The sequence below is a fragment of the Gadus macrocephalus genome, chromosome 23 (genome assembly GCF_031168955.1).
Source record: "Gadus macrocephalus chromosome 23, ASM3116895v1".
NCBI classification, from domain to species: Eukaryota; Metazoa; Chordata; class Actinopteri; order Gadiformes; family Gadidae; genus Gadus; species Gadus macrocephalus.
This window is the reverse complement of record NC_082404.1, coordinates 4,365,917-4,389,985: the sequence shown is the minus strand read 5'-3', so window position 1 is coordinate 4,389,985 and position 24,069 is coordinate 4,365,917. Positions and strand designations below refer to the sequence as shown.

General features: G+C 45.1%; 2 protein-coding genes across 2 annotated transcripts in view; one reads left to right on the top strand and one right to left on the bottom strand.

The window, feature by feature from the left end:
* Positions 1-24,069, bottom strand: part of LOC132452244 (cytochrome c oxidase subunit 4 isoform 1, mitochondrial-like) — a 213,294-nt gene that overhangs the window by 64,754 nt on the left and 124,471 nt on the right. The window lies entirely within an intron of this gene.
* The window catches only part of dnah5l (dynein, axonemal, heavy chain 5 like), a 72,908-nt gene that overhangs the window by 23,952 nt on the left and 24,887 nt on the right, over positions 1-24,069 (top strand). Inside the window, exons 33-58 of the mRNA XM_060044758.1 lie at positions 4,602-4,720; positions 5,094-5,230; positions 5,800-5,962; positions 6,303-6,414; positions 6,619-6,747; positions 7,025-7,224; positions 7,630-7,783; positions 10,545-10,655; positions 10,934-11,089; positions 11,534-11,662; positions 11,947-12,162; positions 12,577-12,723; positions 12,813-12,985; positions 13,527-13,597; positions 14,166-14,273; positions 14,478-14,665; positions 15,205-15,399; positions 19,778-19,912; positions 20,312-20,369; positions 21,175-21,306; positions 21,650-21,867; positions 22,193-22,327; positions 22,770-22,946; positions 23,309-23,398; positions 23,652-23,786; positions 23,909-24,010. Of these exons, the coding sequence (XP_059900741.1) occupies positions 4,602-4,720; positions 5,094-5,230; positions 5,800-5,962; positions 6,303-6,414; positions 6,619-6,747; positions 7,025-7,224; positions 7,630-7,783; positions 10,545-10,655; positions 10,934-11,089; positions 11,534-11,662; positions 11,947-12,162; positions 12,577-12,723; positions 12,813-12,985; positions 13,527-13,597; positions 14,166-14,273; positions 14,478-14,665; positions 15,205-15,399; positions 19,778-19,912; positions 20,312-20,369; positions 21,175-21,306; positions 21,650-21,867; positions 22,193-22,327; positions 22,770-22,946; positions 23,309-23,398; positions 23,652-23,786; positions 23,909-24,010 (3,690 nt within the window). The remainder of the gene's footprint in view (positions 1-4,601; positions 4,721-5,093; positions 5,231-5,799; positions 5,963-6,302; positions 6,415-6,618; positions 6,748-7,024; positions 7,225-7,629; positions 7,784-10,544; positions 10,656-10,933; positions 11,090-11,533; positions 11,663-11,946; positions 12,163-12,576; positions 12,724-12,812; positions 12,986-13,526; positions 13,598-14,165; positions 14,274-14,477; positions 14,666-15,204; positions 15,400-19,777; positions 19,913-20,311; positions 20,370-21,174; positions 21,307-21,649; positions 21,868-22,192; positions 22,328-22,769; positions 22,947-23,308; positions 23,399-23,651; positions 23,787-23,908; positions 24,011-24,069) is intronic.

The window sequence follows — 24,069 nt, the reverse complement described above, 5'->3', positions numbered from 1 at the left end:
GCCCAGAGTGACCGCCTGTTTTTAGATAAAAATTCACATTAACAATGGATAATAGGTGATAGAAATATGACATTTGGTGCAATTATAGCCAGAGAAATGAGGAACATGTAAAAGACTGTTGAATATTGAGGCCATTTTTCAAAATGGCCACCAGTGACAACTTTTATTAGATACAATTTCATATTAACAATGGATAATAAGAGATAGAAGCATCACATTTGGTAGTTATGCTCAAAGACACAAAGAAAAAACAATACAGATATGGACCCATCATATATTTTTTATTTAAACAATTTTGCAAAATGGCTGCCAGTGACAACTCTTTTTAGATCAATTTTCATAATAATGATGGACATAAATGATCTGAGGATATATCTTGGATTAATCTACTAAGGATAGCAATTGAGAACCTTCATTTGAATTACTCCTTTTTCAATATGGTGGCAAAGATGGCAGCCAACTACCAAAAATGTTCAAGACGGCGGGCATGCCTGGTCGCCTCGGAAAACAGTGCTTTCAATACAATTGCATTTATCTTATTTGGATTTCAGTTAGGGTAAGAGTTAGGGTAGTCTGTGTAGATTTGTGTACATTCACATTTCCACAAAATAAAATTGTCCTAAATAGAGCTGATGTCAAAGCGCAACCAGGGCACACTGGTGACACCACTGCTGTGAAACTCAGCATGGGTTCAGTGACAGCTAATACACTCTGCTTTATAAAGCTTCACTTATTTGTGGTAGTTTAGTGATAGTTTAGTTGTAGTGTAGTTTAGTTTCCTAAATGCTATCTAATGTTAGCCCCACATCTAGTTGTTGATGACATGATTTAGTTAGATAGCCGCCCCTGAATAGACAGGAAGAGCAAGCGCTGGAGAGCCGACCCAAGAGTAAAGCGGCCTTAAATGACTTTCATTTAGTTACCCGGAAGGTGTACAGATCGCACAGGAATTAAATGTCACTGGATGAACGATCAGGCAAAGCTCTCGATCTACCGGTCGGTCTTCGTTCCTATCCTCACCTATGGTCATGAGGGTTGGGTGATGACCGAAAGGACGAGATCGCGGGTACAAGCGGCCGAGATGAGTTTTCTCAGAACAGTGGCTGGCGTCTCCCTTAGGGATAGGGTGAGAAGCTCAGCCATCCGTGAGGAACTCGGATTAGAGCCGCTGCTCCTTTACTTAGAAAGGAGTCAGCTGAGGTGGTTCGGGCATCTGGCAAGGATGCCCACTGGGCGCCTCCCTTGGGAGGTGTTTCAGGCACGTCCAGTGGGGAGGAGACCTTGGGGAAGACCCAGGACTAGGTGGAGAGATTATATCTCAACACTGGCCTGGGAACGCCTCGGGATCCCCCCGTCAGAGCTGGTCAATGTGGCCCGGGAAAGGGAAGTCTGGGGCCCCCTGCTTGAGCTGCTTCCCCCGCGACCCGACCCCGGATAAGCGGACGAAGAGATGAATGAACGATCGGTCTAGGTGTAGGGTAGTTATCACATCTCAACCTTGTTGTATCCCATATGTTAATGTGTTTTGATAAGGGTGGTAAAAGGATAGTCCCTCAGCCTTCACTTAAGAAAATGGCGAAGAACTTTAAAGTTGTGAATCTTGTTGATCAAAGGTCTACATCTAAAACAGACTGGAATCTGCAATATGTCAGGAAGTCGAAGCAGAAGAAGCATTGACATGCCCATTGAAAATATGCGAGCAGACAAGGGGAGTGGGTACAGTTAACTTGAAGAGCATTTGTCAAAGTTCAATGAACTTGGACAGCTCCCTTCAATGTTCGCACCTGGACGGTTAGATGAGGGTCAAGGTATTGAAGCAGCCATGGTTGCAAATAAAGCTAAATACCATAAAACCTGCCGGCTGAAATACAATGCAACCATGTTGCAAAAAGCAGAGAAGCGACAACTGGACGCAGGAGGTGAAAGTTCTGGCACCTTGCATAAGTACCCAAGGTCCCACTCATCTGAAACCAGACAGGATAACTGCTTCTTCTGCAAACAACCTCCTGGCCATGATGGCCTTCATGCTGCTGCAACATTCCAGTTAGACAAAAAGGTATGCACTTGTGCTACCCTACTTCAAGACACAGAGCTACTACGTAAACTCAGTGCCGGGGACATGGTGGCCATAGAAGCAAAATATCACATCCAATGCCTAATAGGTCTCTATAATCGTGCCAGAGATGCCAACCTAGAAGATCTTGATGATAATGGGCAGGGACATGCAGCATCAGCCTCTAGCATCGCATTTGCTGAGTTGTTCCTTTATATAGAAGAGACCAGACAAGATGCAGAAACAGCACCAGCCAACAGTCTAGCTGAACTCGTCAAGGTCTACAAGTCCCGAATGGCACAGCTAGGTGTAGAGGTTAATAATAGGGTTCACTCTAACCGGCTGAAGGAGAGGTTTCTTGCTGAGTTCCCTGACATGCAAGCATACACCAAGGGCAAAGGGGTCCTGATGGCCTTTGAAGTAGACATTGGCACTGCCCTTACAAAAGCCTGTAAACATGATAGAAATCAAGATGCTGTACACGTTGCACATGCTGCACAGATTGTCCGCGTCACATATTTGGTGAAGCCAAACCATTTAATGGTTTCTCTGATAGATGCCCTGACGATTCTGTGCCACAGATTTTGCTCAACCTAGTGAACATGATCCTAGAAGGACCCAGCATCAAAGATCAGATGGCCAAAGCAACATCTCCAGCTGCACTTGCAATTGCTAAAGATGCTAAAATTCAACAGTGTTGAGCACAAACGGACAAAAGACAAAGCAGCTTCTGTCAGACACAATGGTTCACAGGAGACACCAGTTCCAATATAGTACGTGGGACTGATGCTGCATGCCTACACACGTAAAAGGGAACTTGTAGAGAGAATGGCCAACCTGGGCTTGAGCATATCTTGTGATTGTGTTCTTCAGCTGTCAACGCAGATGGGGAACAATGTATGCCATCATTTTACAAGAGAACAAGTGGTCTGCCCTCCACAGGATGCAAGCAAGTCCAGCTATGAACTTGTCTCCTGTCAATGTAAGAAGGGTTGTGTTAGGCAGTGCAGGTGCAAAAAAGCTGCCTTAGAACGCACAGCACTTTGTTACTGTGAAGGGGAGTGCTAAATAGACTTTCCCGCACTGGACCTACTTAGACTATCACATATTTAAAGTCTTGAATTGCAGCTTCTGATCAATTCTGATGTTAATTTACTCTACTTCAGATCCAGAAAAATATAACAACACAAAGATCATCTATGCAACTTTATTGCAACTACCATTTTTTGCTTGTTGGCTGCCATCTTGGTCACCATCTTGTAAAAAAAGTATAATCTAAATGATAGTTCCCAGGTGCAATGCAGATAAACCCAACATATATCCTTGATATATAATCAACATCACATTATATTCATCATCTAATGAAAATTGATCTAAACGCAGTTGTCACTGGCAGCCAATTTGGAAAATGACCGCCATATTGATCATTTATGAGGGTCCATATCTGTATTTCTTTTGTGTACTTGGCCTTAACGGTACCAAATTTGATGCTTATATAACATATTATCCATTGTTAATGTGAAATCTATTATATATTATCTATCTATAAACTGTTGTCACTGGTGGCCATCTTCAAAAAGGGCTGGCATATTGAAAATTTGTCGTGCCTCAACATCAAATTTTTTTCATATTGAAAAGTCTTGATCCCTCCAGATGTTCCCAACGTCTTTGGCTATAACTGTACCAAATTTGATGCTCCTATCACATATTATCTATTGTTAATGTGGAATTTCATCTAAAAACAGTTGTCACTGGCGGCCATTTTGTAAAAAAGGCCAACATATTGAAAAATCTTGATCCCTCCACGTTCCCCATGTCATTTGGTGAGTGCTGCCTGCAGCGCTCAACTATTGTTCTTCATAAGTTCATTCATTCTTTCTTTCTTTCTTTATTATTCTCTACAAACTTTGGGACCTATCTCCTTCCTAATTTTTTCACCTAGAGACTCCATTCAAATTTCAAAATATTCAGAATAGCTTGGAATCGCGTGCTTTTTTCAGATTTTTTCTATATTTTATACTTTTTAAGATATTCTACTTTTAAAATATATATATTTTTTTTAACATGGGAGTCTTCTACACGTACACTTACTTTTTGCGCAAAAACGGAGAGTGTGCCAAAACGGAGTGCATTAAGGCCAAAGACGGCAGAGATATACATTTTAAAGTGAAATGCATGCATATCTCCGATGTTTAAACAGATCTAACATTGCGTATCTGAAAATAGAAATTGGATGCAATGGTTTGAAGTTGTCTGTCTCAACCAAGGCCATTCTACGATGCAGGCTGGGAATTAAAGCAGTACACACGTTATTAAAAAAAACGTCAGTTTGACAGTGGATTTTGACACAGTATGCGTTAGAAACATGGCTGGTGTTTGTTTTGATATGTTAACTTCCGTCAAAGGGTTAGGGTTAGGCCTTAGGGTTAGACCTTAGGGTTAGGGTTAGGCCTTAGGGTTAGGGTTAGGCCTTAGGGGTAGGGTTAGGACCCCTTCATGGTTGCTTGCAACAATTCTATGATTGGTTCCTGCTGTGTTGTCTCCCCAGGTGATTGAGAACCAGAACACCCTGGTGAAGATCCAACCCTCCATGAAGGCCGATCTCGTGTCTGGTGTGGAAGCCTTTCAGACTGAGGCCGAGAAATTCTACGCAGAGTACGACCAGAGGTACACAAACCACCCACTCACAAGCTCACAAGCACAAACGCATCCAAACACCAACACACATACACAATCACTCTCACACACACACACACACACACACGGGACATAAACGGGACACACACAAGCATTCACTCTCTCTCTCACACACACACACACACACACACACTCATACACTCATACACTCATACACTCATACACATTAACAGAAATGCACAAACACATACACACACGCATGCACGCTAACATGGACGGACACACACACAAACATGCAAAAAAAAAAGATTATGCCAAATATAACAATATCATGTGCTTGTGTGTCTGTGTGTCTGTGTGGGTTTCTATGTGCATGTCTATGTGTGTGTGTTTGTGTGTGCAGTGGTCCAGGTGTGGATGGCCTAGCACCGTCTGAGGCCAGCTACAGACTGCAGGTCTTCCAGTCAGAGTTTGATCAGCTGTGGAGGAAATATACGGCATGCTCTGAAGGAGAAGAGCTTTTTGGGCTTACTGTCAACGGTTAGCAGTCTGTCTGTCTGGCTGTCTGGTTGTCTCTGTATCTCTGGCTGTTTGTAAACACAGCCCGTTTCTAAGATTCTGCCTGTTTCCATCGGTTTCACTACCTCACCGAATCATAATTTATCTATTCAAGTATCTAGTTCTCTCTCCCTCCCTCCATACCTCCTTCCCTCCATTCCTTTCTTCTTTCCTTCCTTACTTCTAAATCAAACAACCTCTAATCCTTTATAAAGCTCCACAACAATATGTATGTATGTGTACTGTGTGTGTGTATTTTTGTGAGTGTGTGTGTGTCTGTGTGTTTGTGTGTGTGTGTCTGAGTGTGTGTGTTTGTGTATGTCTGTATGTATGTGTCTGTGTGTGTGTGTATGCGTGTGTGTCTGTGTGACGTATGTATGTGTGTGTGTGTTTCTATGTGTCACAATGTGTGTGTGTGTGTGTGTGTTTCTATGTGTCACAATGTGTGTGTGTGTGTTTATGTATTTGTGTATGTGTGTGTGTATGTGTGTATGTATGTCTGTGTGTTTCTATGTGTATCTAATGTGTGTGTGTGTGTGCATGAACCCCAGAGTACCCAGAGCTGCAGCGCATCAGGAAGGAGCTGGGTTTGTTGTCCAAGCTGTACTGTCTGTACACCGCGGTCACCAACAGTGTGGCAGGCTACCAAGAAATGCTGTGGGCTGATCTCAACACAGACGCGATCAACACCGAGCTGCAGGATTTCCAGAACAAGTATGGGATCTGCGTGCGTGCGTGCGTGCGTGCGTGTGTGCGTGCATGTGTCCGTTTGCGTATGTGTCGGGAAAGGGTACAACTGATGAAATTGGAAGACCCCATATCAGTGCTTGGATATCTAATTTCTCTCCATGGGAAGATTTGGTCTGCAGTTTCCTCGTTTTTTTAGAAGAGAATATTCTAAACTAACTCAATCTTTAACAATATCCTATGCACAACTTCCCTTGTATGTGAAACCTTCTTCTGAAATGTTTCTCTATCAAACCGTACCTCATCTGCTCTTCCTCCTTGCTGTCTCAATCAATCCATTCCACTTCCCTCCCTCCTTCTTCTGCAGGATCCGTAAGCTGCCCAAGGCCCTGAAGGAGTGGCAGGCCTTCAAAGACCTGAAGAAGACTCTGGATGACTTCACTGAAACCTGCCCGCTGCTCAACATGATGAGTAACAAGGTCTGTCACCATTGGTCCACACAACCCTTGGGTTAGTAGTCAGTTGATAAGCCAGCTAGTGGCCAGATTTCTACTTTTTCACTTCAACTTGGATATCTTTCCCTAAAACGGCAACAAAATCCTAATTCAAATCATGGTTTATTTATTTCCAATGACTCTCCCTCTATTTTCCTCTCTCTCTCTCTCCCTCTCTCTCTCTCCTAGGCCATGTTGCCCAGACACTGGACTAGGATAAGTGAGATGACCGGTCACAGCTTCCAGGTGGACTCAGACACCTTTTCCCTGAAGAACATCCTGGAGGCCCCGCTCTTAAAGCACAAGGAGGACCTTGAGGTATGATCCCAGAATGCATTTCTGTAGTATTAACACAATGCTAATCCTTATAACCACGTATGTGATGCACATTTATTTTTTAGATTTAAGAAATTTAGGACGTTTCCAGATAATACAGATTAGAGCAAATTATATCTCATAGTAGGCTCCCTAAAAATAGAAACATTTAGTCAGAGCTAGTAAATGTTCTATTTACACATATCACGTGTCTGTGTGCGTGCGTGTGTGTGTCTGCGTGTGTGTGCGTGCGTGCGTGCGTGCGTGCATTTGCGTCCAGGATGTATGCATCAGTGCCACGAAAGAGAAGGACATCGAGGCCAAGCTGAAGGACGTGATGGCGGAGTGGAGCGCCCACACACTCACCTTCGCACAGTTCAGGACGCGGGGGGAGCTGCTGCTGAAGGGGACGGACACGGCGGAGAAGATCTCCCTGATGGAGGACAGCCTGATGGTGCTGGCTTCTCTACTGAGCAACAGGTATAGGGCGAGGGCTGTGGGGGACAGACGGACGGGGAGGCAGGGAGGGAGGGAGGGATTGGGAAGAAATAAGGAACGTAAAATAAGCAGGAATGGAGGGAGGGAAGTAAGGTAGGAAGGAAGGACAGACGGATAGAGGAAGCGAGGGAATGAGGGAAGGAATGGATGGAGGGAAGGAAGAAAGGAGAGATGGATGGAGAGAGGGTAGGAAGGAAGGGTTAGATTAAAGCTTGAGAAGAAGAATATGAATCAGTGGGAAAAGTGAAGAATTTTGTGTGTTGTCTTTCAGGCGGCTTTTGTAAATGTATATTCATTTTTGATGCAGAACTTTTTTTGATGTTACCTAGCAAATTGGCATAACTGTGAGTCAGTGAGTATGACCTCCTTTTTTTTTTTGTTCTTCAGATACAACATTCCCTTCAAGCCATCTATCCAGCTGTGGATCCAGAAGCTGTCCAACACCACGGAGGTCATCGAGAAGTGGATGTCGGTGCAAAACCTGTGGATCTACCTGGAGGCCGTGTTTGTAGGGGGGGACATCGCCAAGCAGCTTCCTCAGGTCAGTAAGAGGACCAAGGAGACTACAGTTTCCTCTGTGTGACAATTTACACAATAGAGTACCAAAGTGAAAACATCATGCTGTCCTGGCAACCGGATTTTCAGTTCTAAACAACCGAATGAGAGATGGCGTTTTCCATCGCTGTCATGTGTTTCTTTCAAAATGAAAATAAATCAATTTCAAGAGGTGAAAATCACAACCAATCGAAACATGTCAAGGCTTTCATGTATTCCCCTGGGGTAATAAAAGGAAAGGTTCGACGACGTTACTTTAGTTTTTTCTGTTTTTATATGAAGACAATCTATTCTCAATATTATCATTGGTTAAGCAAACTTGCAAATCAATTTGTAATAGCCAACCCGGTAACACGCTATTTCGTGCTCATGCGCACAAACGTTATTTGAATCGTGTCCCAGAGCACGATTGTCCTACTTTTTTCGTTCTACACAGAACGATATGTAAACCAATGCATTCTGAATGGGAGCGTTTTTCAGACGAGAGAGAGAAAGAGAGAGAGAGTGTGCGCAGACAGTACAGTGGACCCTCGCTCTCGTTATATATCTGTCAATATTTCCGAGTTTCTAAGCAGACCTCCTCAAAAACTGAAACGAACTGCTCCACAGAACGCGCGTTTCTCCGACAATTAACGTGCTGAGAGAGAGAGAAAGAGAGAGGGAGAGGCTTCAGAAGGGGTGTGCGCCTCTAGATATGTTAATATTTTCATGTTTGAAGAAGACCTCAAAAACTGAAAATAAAAAGAATAACCGTACTGCACAGAACGAAATGTAAACCCATGCATTTTGGATTGGAGCGTTTCTCAGAATATAGACGGGTATATATATATATATATTCATTATATATACGCAAGGCCCTCTTAAGCCCATCAGTTACTTGGCTCCGCAGTGTCCCTCTCTATGGCTCCCTCCCTCTCTTTTCCATTGTGTTTAGAGAATTTATACCGATATAACGAGAAAGGATGTAATGATAACGGCAAGAAAATAAAGGCACCATGGTCATAATAATTAAAATATAATTAAATTAAATCGTGTAACGAGGAAATGAGACGGTCTAGTTGTGGGCCAGCAGAGGCTGAATTTTAACCGAACCGGGGTGCTTTTGGACAGTAGGGGTACACTAGACCTCAATTGCAAGCATACTCAGGAGGAGGAATGACCTCTCACACATGATGCTTAATAAATTGTCTAAAATAATCATGTTAAATCTATAAGCTTGGTGTTTTGCTTTCAAGAATAGGTTATAGGCTGTGTCACTATAAAATCTGTCCATGCGCATCTCTCAGAGTGACGTAACAATCCACTAGACAGCGATAAAAAAGAAAACGAGTCAAGTTTATTACAAAAGTAAGTTATTAATTACAAGTCTAATCTGAGGAAAAAATAAACATATTCCAAGGTGCCTTTTGAAGGAAAATTGAAATATTTGTATTTCCCTAGTTTACGACACAAACAACACAATTAAGGGGAGCTCAGTTGCCGCCCTCGTTTACGCGTGGTTTGGAGCAGAGGGGGCGGTCGATAGCAACCATCATAGCAACCATGACAGTCAAGTGACGTGAACGCAGCCCCATTGAAAAGAATAGGGCAAGTCATGATTTGAGCCGTTGGGTTTTCCGCGGTGGACCAATGTATTTATACTACATTCTGGTGTGAGACTGGGTTTAAGGGACTAGGTTAGTTTCAGTTTTTGAGGGGGTCTGCTGCAAAAATCGGATAAATCGGATTGTTTTGACCAATCCATAATTAGAGCCTGAAGTCTAAAAAAAATCTCTGCGCACACCCCTTCTGAAGCCTTTCTCTCTCTCTCCCTCCCTCCCTCTCTCTCTCTCTCACTTCGTTTTGAGGAGCATGTTAATTGTCTGAGAAACACGCGTTCCGTGGAGCACGTTCGTTTCAGTTTTAGAGGAGATCTGCTTAAGAAAATGGAAATATTGACATATATATAACTAGAGGCTGCACTGTACTGTCTGCGCAAACCATTGTGAAGCCTCTCTCTCTCTCTCTCTCTCTCTCTCTCTCTCCCTCCCGCTCTCTTTCTCTCTCTCTCTCTCGTTTCGTTTTGTGGAGCACGTTAATTGTCTGAGAAACGGGCGTTCCGTGGAACATGATCATTTCAGTTCTTGAGGAGGTCTGCTTAAAAAAAATCGAAAATATTGACAGATATATAACTAGAGGGTGCACTGTACTGTCTGTGCACAGTCTCCCATTCAAAATGCATTGGTTTACAATTCGTTCTGAAGAACGCAAAAAAAAGTTGTAAAAAAAAAACCCGGCTTGTAATAGCGGTACATTCATTGACCATTCATTTTGATCTTTAATGCAATAAAAAGCATTAACTTGCAGTTAATCAACACAGTTAAATTACGTCTCTAGTAATCATTCCAAATGTTTATTCATGGCGTTTATATGGGGCTAGGTTTAACCCTGAACCCAACCCTAAACCTAAACCTTAGCTCTAACCTCTATGCAAATGCTAAATCATAATGCATACCACTGCATTATCTTATGGTTAATGATTGTACCCTTCTTTTAAACGTCCTTATGTATCCATGTAACCCGTCCAGTACAGGTTGACAGAGATCAATGTCCAGGTAGCTGGATGGAGGGATTGAGCAATGAAGGAATAGATAGATAGATGGACGGAGGGAGGGGTCAATGGATGTCTCGATGGATAGACACAACGGTAGATAGATACTGCAGACAGACGGACAGATAAGTTCAACCAAGGCATGTGTCTGCTTCAGGAAGCCAAGCGTTTCCAGAACATTGACAAGTCATGGCAGAAGATCATGCAGAGAGCCCACGAGATACCCGGCATTGTGCAGTGCTGCGTGGGGGACGAGACCCTCAACCAGGTACCTACGGGCCTCTGAGCCTGGCAGCAACACCTAACACCACATTGTTGTTTTCCATGATGCTGTCTGAGGCATAGGATTTTGTAATAGTTCTTCTTCCCACTTTGTAATTTCGGCTAGTTCTCTTCTCATCTCTCCTTCCTCTCTCTCCTCCCATCTCTCCTCTTTCCACCCCTCTCTCCCCTTGCCTCTCTCCTCCCCTTTCTTCTCCTTCCTCTCCTCTTTTTGCTCCTCTTTTCCTGTCCCCTTCCTCTGGCTTTCTCTCTCTCCTCCCCCAGCTCCTGCCTCACCTCTTGGAGCAGTTGGAGTTGTGTCAGAAGTCTCTGTCGGGCTACCTGGAGAAGAAGAGGCTTGTGTTCCCACGCTTCTTCTTCGTGTCCGACCCCTCCCTGCTGGAGATCCTGGGCCAGGCGTCCGACTCACACACCATACAGGTTGTCGGGACGCCAACCGGGCCAGGCCAAAAATAAATTATAATAGATGTTAGATGTTGAACACAAAGAACACAAAACAAACAGTATAACATATATTGCCTATGAGTGGCCTCTTAAGGGTCCATCTGCTCTAACAGCCTTAGGTCCACCAACTAGTTAGCCGCCCTAACCATCCGTCAAATGCTTGTCTTGCCGGGTATATATTATTCACCACATGGCAATACCATTCCTTGACACAGTATATATGCAGGTGCACGAGAGACACACAAGCTCACATATACACCACCGCATACAGGTGCACTAGAGACACACACATACACATACACACACAACAACACACACACCTTTGGTATTTTCTCAATCCTTCTGTAATGTGTGAACTTTCTTTGCATATTTGTAACCTATTTTCGGATTTGTGTGTGTGTGTGTCTGTGTTTGTCCCAGGCCCACCTGTTGAGTCTGTTTGATAACGTGGACCAGCTGGGGTTCAGTGAGAAGAGCTATGACCAGATCCTCTCCTTCCAGTCTCATGAGGGGGAGAGTGTGGACCTGCACCAACCCGTCCTGGCACAGGTAACACTCCTGACACCCACACCGACACACACCGACATCCACACACACACACACACACACACACACACACATACATACATACATACATACATACATACATACATACATACATACATACATACATACATACATACATACATACATACATACATACATACATACATACATACATACAGTTCACCCATTGTTATGTGGAGGTTGACTCGCTGCAGGCACCAGGTGTGCTGTGATCGTCGTCATAGTAAACCATGAGGATCTCTCCCCGGGTGGTGTGCTCCGTCCAGGGTAACGTGGAGGTGTGGTTGGGCCAGTTGTTGGAAGGGGTCAGACAAACTCTGCACGAGGTCATCCGACAGGCCCACCACGCCATCAGCGACCCGGGCCTCAAAATCCTGGAGTTCCAGTCGGCGTTCCCTGCCCAGGTGGGCCTGCTCGGCCTGCAGATGATCTGGACCCATGACGCAGAGGAGGCCCTGAAGCTCAGCAGAAGCGACAAGAAGGTCTGTGGAAGGTGTTCAAACTCCAAACAAAGCAGAATATGACCAGAAAGAAGTGGTGTAGACCCCTGTTTTATTCGAACTGCTCTGAACCGTCAACAAACAGCTAACTGAGCAAACATAAAGACTAAGGTTAGCTCCATTTTATATGGTATTGCTTCATGGCCCACTGGACGGTGCTATTTTATGATCTCTTGATGGACTGAGGGCAGAATGTACGCAGCAGTGATGATGACCTCTTGAGCTACAAATCCAACCGAATGCAATTGAAAGCAATCTAATGTTATGTCATGTAATGTAATGTATTCCAGTCTAATGAAATGTCATGCATCTGATCCTTTATTAGCTACCATTTACATTTTTACTGTGTACGTTGGGCTCCTAAAAACCAACCCATGTTTTTTCATTGGCCGACAGGTAATGCAAACCACCAATCAGAAGTTCATGGATGTTCTGAACGAGTTGATCGACATGACGACCAGGGACCTGAGCAGCAACGAGCGGACCAAGTACGAGACTCTCATCACCATCCACGTTCACCAGAAGGACATCTTCGATGAGCTGGTGGGTGCAGCAGATAGGATGGATGAGATGGGAATCGCTGGTGTAGAGGACTCTCTGATTTTCAAACCTCCTATTTCCTTCTTTGTTAGGTGACCATGAACATCCGAACCCCGCTGGACTTTGAGTGGCAGAAGCAGTCCCGCTTCTACTTCCAGGAAGACACGGACCGCTGCGTCATCCAGATCACCGACGTGGAGTTCGTCTACTGCAACGAGTACCTGGGCTGCACCGACCGCCTGGTCATCACCCCGCTCACAGACAGGTAGAGGCACACAGACAGGTGTTTAGATGTCATCACCCCACTCACAGACAGGTAGAGGCACCCAGACAGGTGTTCAGAGGTCATCACCCCACTCACAGACAGGTAGAGGCACACAGACAGGTGTTTAGATGTCATCACCCCACTCACAGACAGGTAGAGGCACACAGACAGGTGTTTAGAAGTAGTCACCCCACTCAAAGACAGATAGGAGACACACCGACAGGTGTTTAGAGGTTATTACTCCCCTCATAGACAAATAGGAGGCACACAGACAGTCGAGACGCAGGTGAACTGCAGATTCAGATAGACACACCACAGAAACCTAAACAAAAGGTGTTCAGTCAAGGTGTGTGTAGTTATACAGGGGATGTCCAAGATAAGATCAAGTCATGTGATGTCTCATGATTCCTGAGATAACTTTAAGATTGAACCTGATCAACAACATCAAGATCCAAAAACATACCGAAAAAAAACCCAGCTGAAACAAAACCCGACAACCTTTGAAGGGTCCTTGTGTTGAGGTGTTGTTTCCTCTGTCCAGGTGCTACATCACCCTGTCCCAGGCCCTGTGGATGGGTATGGGCGGGGCTCCGGCTGGGCCCGCAGGGACAGGTAAACCGCCAGCCACCACCGGCTCCCATGCCTCTGTCATACACACACATAGCAAATCAATCAACGCGCCCTTCATGATTCAATGAACGAATGGGCTGGAAAGACTGCGCTGTGTGAATATTCGTTTTGATTTGACTGCATCTGCCGCATGAGCCAATTTAGCTTTTAGACTGCTCCCGGCTGATTTCTGTCTTTCTTGATTGGTTTGGGGAATCCATCTTGCATGTTTATCGCAGATGTGTGAAATGCAAAACTTCTCAATGGCAGACCAAGTAGGGAGGGAGGAGTTAGAGAGGGATGGAGATGTTAATTGGGTAGTTTAGTTAAAAAATGTAGCTCTGTTCTGCTCTTTTCGGTTCTTTCCATTTACAATTCCCAAATCGTACCTATAACACCTTTTAATCCGTTCTAATGCCATTACATCCCTAATTCAACACAGGAAATTCTAATCTTAACTATGACCATGTTAGTAACACATGCATCTTGAAATTATAGAATAAGCAGATTGTGTGTTGTTGAGACCAGTCCAAGGGGTCACTTCAATACATGTTTATACTGTGTGTGTCAGGTAAGACAGAGACCACCAAAGACATGGGTCGCTGTCTTGGGAAGTATGTAGTGGTCTTCAACTGTTCTGACCAGATGGACTACAGAGGACTGGGACGGATCTACAAAGGTAGGGAAACATGGAGTCATCTGATGTCCCCACAAAGCCAGATTTACAAGAAGTCTGTAAACTCTCATCACTATCTATCCCTCTTTCTTTCTGTCTATCTATCTCAGTCTCTGTAACTCAGAGACTGAGAATTAGAGTAAAATTAGTAAAAAGTACTAGAAAAGGTGTAAACAAAGTATAGTACCACACACTCCCTGTCTCCAGGGCTGGCCCAGTCAGGAGCCTGGGGCTGTTTCGACGAGTTCAACCGTATCGAGCTGCCCGTGCTGTCTGTGGCAGCGCAGCAGATATACGTCGTCCTACTGTGCAAGAGGAACAAGAAGAAGCAGTTTGTCTTCACCGACGGGGATATTGTGGACATGGACCCTGAGTTTGGCATCTTCCTCACCATGGTAATCCGTGTTCCAACCTTTTGACCTAGCATCCATAATGTTAGATATTTAGATAACCATGACATATCGACCTGCAGACAGTGAATGGTGACTTGTGTAGGGCCGTTGCCGACGCAGTCGACAGTTCTCAGAGCCCATGCCGACTGCCCCCTCTGCTGCACAGAGGGCATGCTGCTTGTTTGTTTTGTTCAAAGTTTATTCATATCGAACGTGTCTTGTGTCCAAATAAGTCGACACTGCACTTCCTTGGGTCCCCAGCAATAAACACGCCTAGCGTGAACTACATCAGATGAACAATTCGAGGGATATGCTATGGAAATACATGCATACACACACAAACACTCATTCCGTCATGCAGACCGTATCGGAGTCAATTGCTCCTACTCTCCAGCAGCGTAGATAAATCTCAAATTTAATCGAAAAACACCGGTCTGGGAGGGATCCTCAATGGTGAGGAGTGAGTTGACCTGAGCTGGTGATAAATGATGCCTACCTGTTAAAGAACGTGGGCTCATCCTCCCAGTCCTCCTCGTCCCCAGAACCCAGGCTACGCCGGGCGCCAGGAGCTCCCGGAGAACCTGAAGATCCAGTTCAGGACGGTGGCCATGATGGTGCCCGACCGCGCCATCATCATGAGGGTCAAGCTGGCCAGCGCCGGTTTCCGTGACAACCAGGTGCTCAGCCGGAAGTTCTTCACCCTCTACAAGCTGTGCGAGGAGCAGCTCTCCAAACAGGTAATAACGTCATGAAGAGTAGCACTAGTATTGATCCTAGTACTGATACTGGGGCAGGATAGTCTAGTGGCCAGAACTTTCAACTCCCAATGGAAAGGTTCTGGGTTCTATTACCATTGTCCTAAGCCTAACTGCTTGGGTCGTTGAGCAATATGCCTAACCCATATCTGGTATTACTTTTGCATTTTGATGCTTTATTCATGAAGATACAGCGAGTTAGAGAGGAGGGTATAATAATAATAATAATAATAATAATAATAATAATAATAGATTCAATTTATGTAGCGCTTTTCTCACACTCAAAGCGCTTTACATAGGGGCACAACAATAGATAAACAAGAAAAAAGTTAGAGTTGATCGGGCTAGGGTTGGTGAGTGATCTAGGGGTAGGCAGAGGAGAAGAGATGAGTCTTGAGGCGGGAATGGAAGATGGTGAGGGACTCAGAGTCACGAATATGTTGGGGGAGGGGGTTCCAGAGCCTGGGAGCTGCCCTGGAGAAGGCTCTGTCAGGTGGAGAGGAGACCGGCTGAGGAGGATCTGAGGGCCCGGGGGGGTTGGTAGAGGGAGAGAAGGTCAAAGAGATATGGGGGGGCCAAATGGTGGATGGCTTTGTAGGTGAGGACCAGGAGTTTGTATAGGAGAGAGGGGGGGACATGCAGCCAATGACCACTGGCAGGAATCAAACCTCTGCTCGCTGCCATAAGGACATAGCCATAATGGTCCTCGGGGCGCCATATCTGGTCTTCAATGAATAGATATAGACTAGATATATGTGTATATCTATAGCTCACTGTGAGCTGCTTTGAATAAGAGCATACTAAAAAACACTGTTCTTGAACCTTATTAACCTGTATGACCGTCTTAACTTAAATAACCTTATTAAAGGTCCCATGGCATGAAAATTTAACTTTATGAGGTTTTCTGACATTAATATGACTTCCCCTAGCCTGCCTATGGCCCCCCAGTAGCTAGCAATGGCGTAACAAGCACTAGGGAGTAGGTATCCTGCTATGCCTTTGAAAAATGAAAGCTCTGACGCTCCGATTTCAAATTTGGCCCCATATGTCATCATAAGGGGCCAAGTTACCTCCCCTTTCTCTGCCTTGCCCGCCCAGAGAATTTGGCCCGCCAATGAGACATAATTCGAATATCAAAAACATAAATCAATATTTGAAAAAATATTAGGCAGCCCTTAAAATTCAAACCTGTTATGGGCATTATTTTTTGTAAATGTCTTTGCTTGAACGTTGTTTTCAATTCAGATTCCGAGGCTTTTTCAGGCCTGGTGAAGTTGCAAATCGTGAGCTCATTAGCAAGGCTATGATTGGTCATCTGGGCTCCTGTAGGTGGCGTTGCGTCCCAAGGCACCTCCAACGCGGGGCAGTGGTGTCTCGGCGCTGCCGCTGCCCGCGCGGCCGGAGGCACCACCGCCTCGGCAGCGGGCAGCCAGGCTCCGGCGGGAGACAATCGCGGGCAACAATCCCTTTCTCCCCCAATGTCGCGGTTCAGTCTACTTCAGATTGATGTGAAAGTGGAAGAACCAGAGACGTCAGAGAATCCGACGCAGTCGTTTGAGATTCATATTATCGTCTGGAGGCGCACACAGCTTTTGGCCATGATAATATCTATTATATGATATAGATTAGGGATGGGCGTGAGGAATCGATTACTCGAGTACTCCTCTTACAAATGAACTCGGTTGGTGGACAGGCAAACGCGAGTTTGCATATACACACACAGACACGTTTTCTGAAGCAAGTGTATCAATTTTCTGTGTGGCGCCACTGGCGCGTGCCGTGTGCACAAAGCAAATGAAATGCATCAAATGTCTGTGTGGCGCGTGCCGTTCCGTGTGCACAACGGCAGAATTAAAAAAGTTAAGAGATGGCGGTAAAAGCAAAGCGCTGCGAAGTGTTGAAATACTTTACAGAAAGAGGAGATGGTAAGGTGAAATGTAAAATATGCCAAGCGAAATTGAGCTACCAGAGTACTACAAGTACTATGCGGCAAAATATGCTCCTGAAACACAACGGTGAGTTCGGGAAAGCAGACCCGCAGCAACCAAGTGTGTCGGCTATTTTCACCACCGCAAGACGCAGCTGTAATCCCGGCCGTGTAGAAGATCACAACGCAAGTATTTTTTTAGTTAATTTGCTGCCGTTTTATTTGCAGCTTTAAATTATTTGCATTGGTTAGCCTACGTGTTTCGGTTTTATTTTTTAAAACCGTTACAGGACTTTGTTCGAAGTGTTTTAAATTGTGAGAAGCATATTTCTTTTTGTAAGGAAAATGCGTTTTCAACGTTTGCAAAAATAAATAATGAATACTCTGATAACTCTGACTGTTGATTGAGAATAAGCATTACATGTGTAGCAAGGTAATGAGCGCGGGGAGACCAGTTTCCTTTGTCCCTTTTGTTGGGAGCTCTTTTATTTAATAAAGCAAACTTAAGACAGGCTCCAAAACTATATCATAACGGTCGATCCATGCGCTTCCTGGTTCTGTCGAGGTTGAGCACAGTCTCTGGATCTCTCTCTCTCTCAGGTAACCTCTCTCTCAGGTAACGTCTCTCTCCTACTGCAACACAAAGCAGGCACATAGATAATAATAATAATAATAATAATAATAATACATTTAATTTAGAGGCGCCTTTCAAGACACCCAAGGTCACCTTACAGAGCATATAGTCATCATTCAAAACTATGTAAAACAGACTAGGAATAAAAGGAAAACAGAGGTTAAACGTGAAGAATAATAATAATTAATAACACTCAAAGACGCCTAAAGTGAAGGGGGGACCTCACTAACCACCACCAATATGTAGCACCCACTTGGGTGATGCACGGCAGCCAATCGGTGCCAGAACGCTCACTACACACCAGCTTGAGGTGGAGAGTTAGGGATGAGGTGGAGAGTGAGGGAAAAGAACATATTTAAACACTATCGACCATATTTAAACACTGTCGATCACATTTAAACAATATCGACCACATGTAAACACTATCGCCCACATTTAAACACTATCGACCACATTTAAACACTATGGACCACACGTAAACCCTATCGACCACATTTAAACACTATCGCCCACATTTAAACACTATGGACCACATTTAAACACTATCGACCATATGTAAACCCTATCGACCATATATAAACACTATCGACCACATGTAAACCCTATCGACCATATATAAACACTATCGACCACATTTAAACATGTAAACCCTATCGACCACAATTAAACACTATCGACCACAATTAAACACTATCGACCACATTTAAACATGTAAACCCTATCGACCACATTTAAACACTATCGACCACATCCAAACACCATCGACCACATTTAAACACTCTCGCCCACATGTAAACACTAGCGACCACACTCAAACACTATCGACCACATTTAAACATGTAAACCCTATCAACCACATTTAAACATGTAAACCCCTCTCGACCACATTTAAACCCTATCGACCACATTTAAACCCTATCGACCATATTCAAACACTATCGACCACATTTAAACTACATACACATACACATACACATACACATTCCCTCATTGGACCTGACCGCGGGCACCTGCTCGCAACCAGGTCCATCCCCCCCAGCCGATCCGGTGTGTTCCCAACCGTCCCCTACCTCCCCCTGCAGGCCAGACGTCGCACGTCCCCCCCCTAAACATGTTTGGTTGGTAATATTGCCGTTCATCATTAGGCCTATTCCTGCTCCAGATGTGTTGCATTCTAAAAATAGATTAGATCAAACGAGTACTCGATTGATCCGAGTTTGGAATTTACTACTCGTGCCTATCCCTAATATAGATATCTATGTATGATATGATATTATTTAGATATAGAGCTCCAGGACTCCCGCCGGAGCACCGGGAGTGTTATTTGCAGAACGCGGCCAAAAGGTGTGTGCGCCTCGCCAGTGCGATACATTCACTGTAAACATGAGCACATGGTACCGTTGCCTCAAGCTGCTCAGGGCCACATCCCCTCCCTTACCTTGACCCGCCTCTAAAAAACGTTTGTTGAAAGCTCATTTGGACTGGATCGTAGTGGCTGTAATTCTGCACCAAGGCTGAATTTCTTGAACGTCTTCAAGTACTGTATTAGGAGCCCACTAACACCTATTTAAAAGCATCCATAAAGTAGCATGCCATGGGACCTTTAACTTATACAAACTGATATTTATCTATTTATCCTTTTAACCTTAATCATTTATATTCAACCTCATTATTGCATACAACTTAGATTCTTCTCCCCTGGGTCTCTGGGTCCAGGTCCACCAGGACTTTGTATAGTTGTCACGGTGTATATTATGGTGTATATTTGAAGCCTATCTCCCCTGTGTCTCCGGATCCAGGTCCATTATGACTTTGGCCTGAGGAACATCCTGTCGGTTCTGAGGACCCTGGGATCCGTGAAGAGATCCAACCCCACTGAACCAGAGAAGACTGTGGTCATGAGGGTCCTCCGGGACATGAACCTCTCCAAGCTGGTGTGTGCGTGTGTGTGTGTGTGTGTTTGTTTTTTTGTGTGTGTGTCTGTGTTTTTTTGTGTTTATCTGTATGTAGTGTTTATGTGTGTGTGTTATTTGTGTTTACCTGTGTGTGTGTTTGTGTGTATGTGTGTGTGTCATTCTACCTGAATGTATGAATGTATTTGTTTATCTGTGTGTGTGTGTGTGTGTGTGTGTGTGTGTGTGTGTGTGTGTGTGTGTGTGTGTGTGTGTGTGTGTGTGTGTGTGTGTGTGTGTGTGTGTGTGTGTGTGTGTGTGTGTGTGGGGTGGGGTGGGTGGGTGGGTGATACATATGGTCTTGACCTTCGCTTTGATTTCATAAGGTATTAAAGAATTTCCAATCATACTCCGGTTCCATTGTTCTGCCTGTGTGTGCAGGTGGACGAGGACGAGCCCTTGTTCCTCAGTTTGATCAACGATCTGTTCCCTGGAATCGGTAGGTCCTCACCCCTGGGTTTACCAATTTTCTTTTGTATTATTATAGATAATCCACCTTTCTCCTCTCCTGTTACTCCTCTTCCTCCATCCCCGCTGCTGTTACTCCTCTTCCCTCCTCTCCTGTTACTCCTCTTCCTCCATCCCCGCTGCTGTTACTCCTCTTCCCTCCTCTCCTGTAACTCCTCTTCCCTCCTCTCCTGTTACTCCTCTTCCCTCCTCTCCTGTAACTCCTCTTCCCTCCTCTCCTGTTACTCCTCTTCCCTCCTCTCCTGTGACTCCTCGTTACTCCTCTTCCCTCCTCCTGTAACTCCTCTTCCCTCCTCTCCTGTTACTCCTCTTCCCTCCTCTCCTGTAACTCCTCTTCCCTCCTCTCCTGGTACTCCTCTTCCCTCCTCTCCTCTCCTGTTACTCCTCTTCCTCCCTCCCTTCTCCTGTTACTCCTCTTCCCTCCTCCCCTCTCCCCTCCTCTTCCCTCCTCTCCTGTTACTCCTCTTCCCTCCTCTCCTGTAACTCCTCTTCCCTCCTCTCCTCTCCTCTCCTGTTACTCCTCTTCCCTCCTCTCCTGTTACTCCTCTTCCCTCCTCTCCTCTCGTGTTACTCCTATTCCCTTCTCTCCTGTTACTCCTCTTCCCTCCTCTCCTCTCCTGTTACTCCTCTTCCCTCCTCTCCTCTTCCCTCCTCCCCTCTCCTGTTACTCCTCTTCCCTCCTCCCCTCTCCCCTCCTCTTCCCTCCTCCCTTCTCCTGTAACTCCTCTTCCCTCCTCTCCTGTTGCTCCTCTTCTCTCCTCCACTCTCCTCCTTAGTGTTGGACAAAGCAGGTTATCCAGAATTAGAGGCAGCTCTCAACCACCAGACGGAGGTAGCTGGTTTGATACCCCATCCTCCCTGGATCCTCAAACTGGTGCAGCTTTATGAGACACAGCTCGTGCGACACGGTGTGTGTGTGTGTGTGTGTGTGTGTGTGTGTGTGTGTGTGTTATAATATGCCTTGTTTGTACATTTGTATGTTTTTGTGTAATGTTGTAGATGTTGATGAGTGAGGAAGTTGTGTGTGTCTGTGTGTGTGTGTTTGTGTCTTTCTACCTGAATGTATCTACATGTGTGTGTGTGTGTGTGTGTGTGTGTATATGTCGGTCACAATCTCCTTGAATGTCTAAATGATTGTCTGTGTGTGTGTGTCTGTGTTTATCTGTTTGTGTGTGTGTTTTTATCTGTGTGTGTGTGTGTGTGTGTGTGTGTGTGTGTGTGTTTATCTGTGTGTGTGTGTGTGTCGATCAGGTATGATGACCCTGGGTCCGAGCGGTGCGGGGAAGTCCACCTGCATCAGCACCATGATGAAGGCCATGACGGAGTGTGGCGCGCCCCACAGGGAGATGAGGATGAACCCCAAGGCCATCACCGCGCCCCAGATGTTTGGCTCGCTGGACGTCAGTACCAACGACTGGACCGACGGCATCTTCTCCACCCTCTGGAGGAAGACGCTGAAGGCCAAGAAGGTGAGGCTGTTGGTTTGAGGCCAGGGCAGCCCTTGCCTTCCAACTAGGGTGGGACAAAATATCAATGTGGCGATATATATCGTCGCCCCTCCTCGTGCGATACGAGAATCGATTTACTGGCGCCAAATATTGTTTTAAAATCGGTCTATTTTTTTGTATTTCACGCTGCCTAACTTCAGAAAGGTCTCTCTCTCTCTCTCTCTCTCTCTCTTAAATACGCACATAGAAACAGATGCACACACTTATAGCAGAGCAGGACAGAGTCCTTGTAGAAACATGACTTTACGACAAACTTATATTGTGATGTTGTGTGTGTGTTATCCAGGGGGAAAACATATGGATCGTCCTGGACGGTCCAGTGGACGCAATCTGGATCGAGAACTTAAACTCTGTTCTGGATGACAATAAAACTTTAACCCTGGCCAACGGAGACCGAATCGCCATGTCTCCATGCTGCAAGGTGAACCACTGCCCCCTGCTGCTGAGTATTTTCAACTTGTAACAGTTATTAGTCTCCTTCCAATGTATTAAGTATTTTCACGTCAACATTTGACATGAAGTATGAGGAAATTATGTAAGCTGTCTGGGCGATTATTATTCGTATTGGGAGTACAGACAGGACATTAATCAGTTGTTTTCACAGTTTTTCTGTTTTTTTCTTCGGTTTTTATTTTGTAATTGTACTTGTTATTTTATTAAACATTAATGTTTTCTCTGTCTAGCTATGCTATATATGTGTATTATCATGTGTAAATTATATTAATGTTCAACAGTTTAATATAGAATAAGTAAATGAAAAAGTTAAGAAGATACATTGTTTTTTAGATGGATGTCAAACCCAAGTGTGTTGGTTCTTTTAGACAACCCTTTATCGACACATTTCTGAAACCACCCTTCCGCAGGTGGTGTTTGAGCCCCACAACATCGACAACGCCTCCCCAGCCACGGTGTCCCGCAACGGGATGGTCTTCATGAGCTCCTCGGTGCTGGACTGGAGGCCCATCCTGCAGGCCTGGCTACAGGCCCTGCCCCAAACCCAGGCCCAGCCCCTACAGGAGTGCTTCAATGGATCTTACCAGGTGGGGAGGAGAGGAGGAGAGAGGAGGAGAGAGGGAGAGGACGAGAGAGGGAGGTTAGGGAGAGGAGAGTGGAGAGGTAAGGAGAGGGTACAGGAGAAGGGCTGTGAAGGAAAGGAGTAGCAGAGGAGATGACAGGAGAGGAGTTGAGGGGGTAAATGGAGGATAACATTGGACAGGAAATTCTGAGATGAATGAACAGAGAATACAATGATATAGAATGAGGATTTTGATGGAGAATAGATTAGACGAGAAAGAAAGAGAGGCATGGAATCATATAAATGTTATGACACATGACTGGTGAACAGGTTGAGTTTATTATGTTTCCGTTGATGTCCTCAACTGTCCTACTCTGTCTCCTTCAGGATCTGGTGGACTTTGTCTCTACGGCTGTCTCTCCTAAAATGCAGGTCTTGGAGTGTATGTACATCAAGCAGACCATCGATCTTCTACAGGTACCGTAACGCCTTTGTACAGGTGCCTTTACTATTATTATTTGAATAGCTGCACCATGGATTATTTTCCTTTCTGTATTTTATCGTTTATGATATGTCCTATTTTCTGGGTCTCTATATGCATCTGTGTGTGTGTGTGTGTGTGTGTGTGTGTGTGTGTGTGTGTGTGTGTGTGTGTGTGTGTGTGTGTGTGTGTGTGTGTGTGTGTGTGTGTGTGTGTGTGTGTGTGTGTGTGTGTGCATGTGTTTTCCAGGGCCTTCTCCCTGCCTCGGAGGAGAAACAGCGTAGCCGTGGCGACCTGGGACGGCTGTTTGTGTTTGCAGTCATGTGGTCGCTGGGAGCTCTGCTGGAACTGGAAGATAGAGCCAAGTTAGAGGCCTTCTTAAAGGTACACGCGCACACACACATGTACACGCAAATGCACACGCACACACTCACAGTACAACTTGATCTGTACACCAATTGTGTTTGTATAATTTCAGTAATCCCCCTCTTGGTTCTATTCTAAAGGGTCACCGTACATGCCCTGACCTGCCCAAGACCGAGCAGGACGAGACCATCTTTGAGTTCACGGTCAACAGCAAGGGAGACTGGGAACACTGGTGCCACAAGGTCTGAGCCCCATGTATAAACACCAAGACCTGTTCTGTCTATTTCCTCTGTGTTTGTAG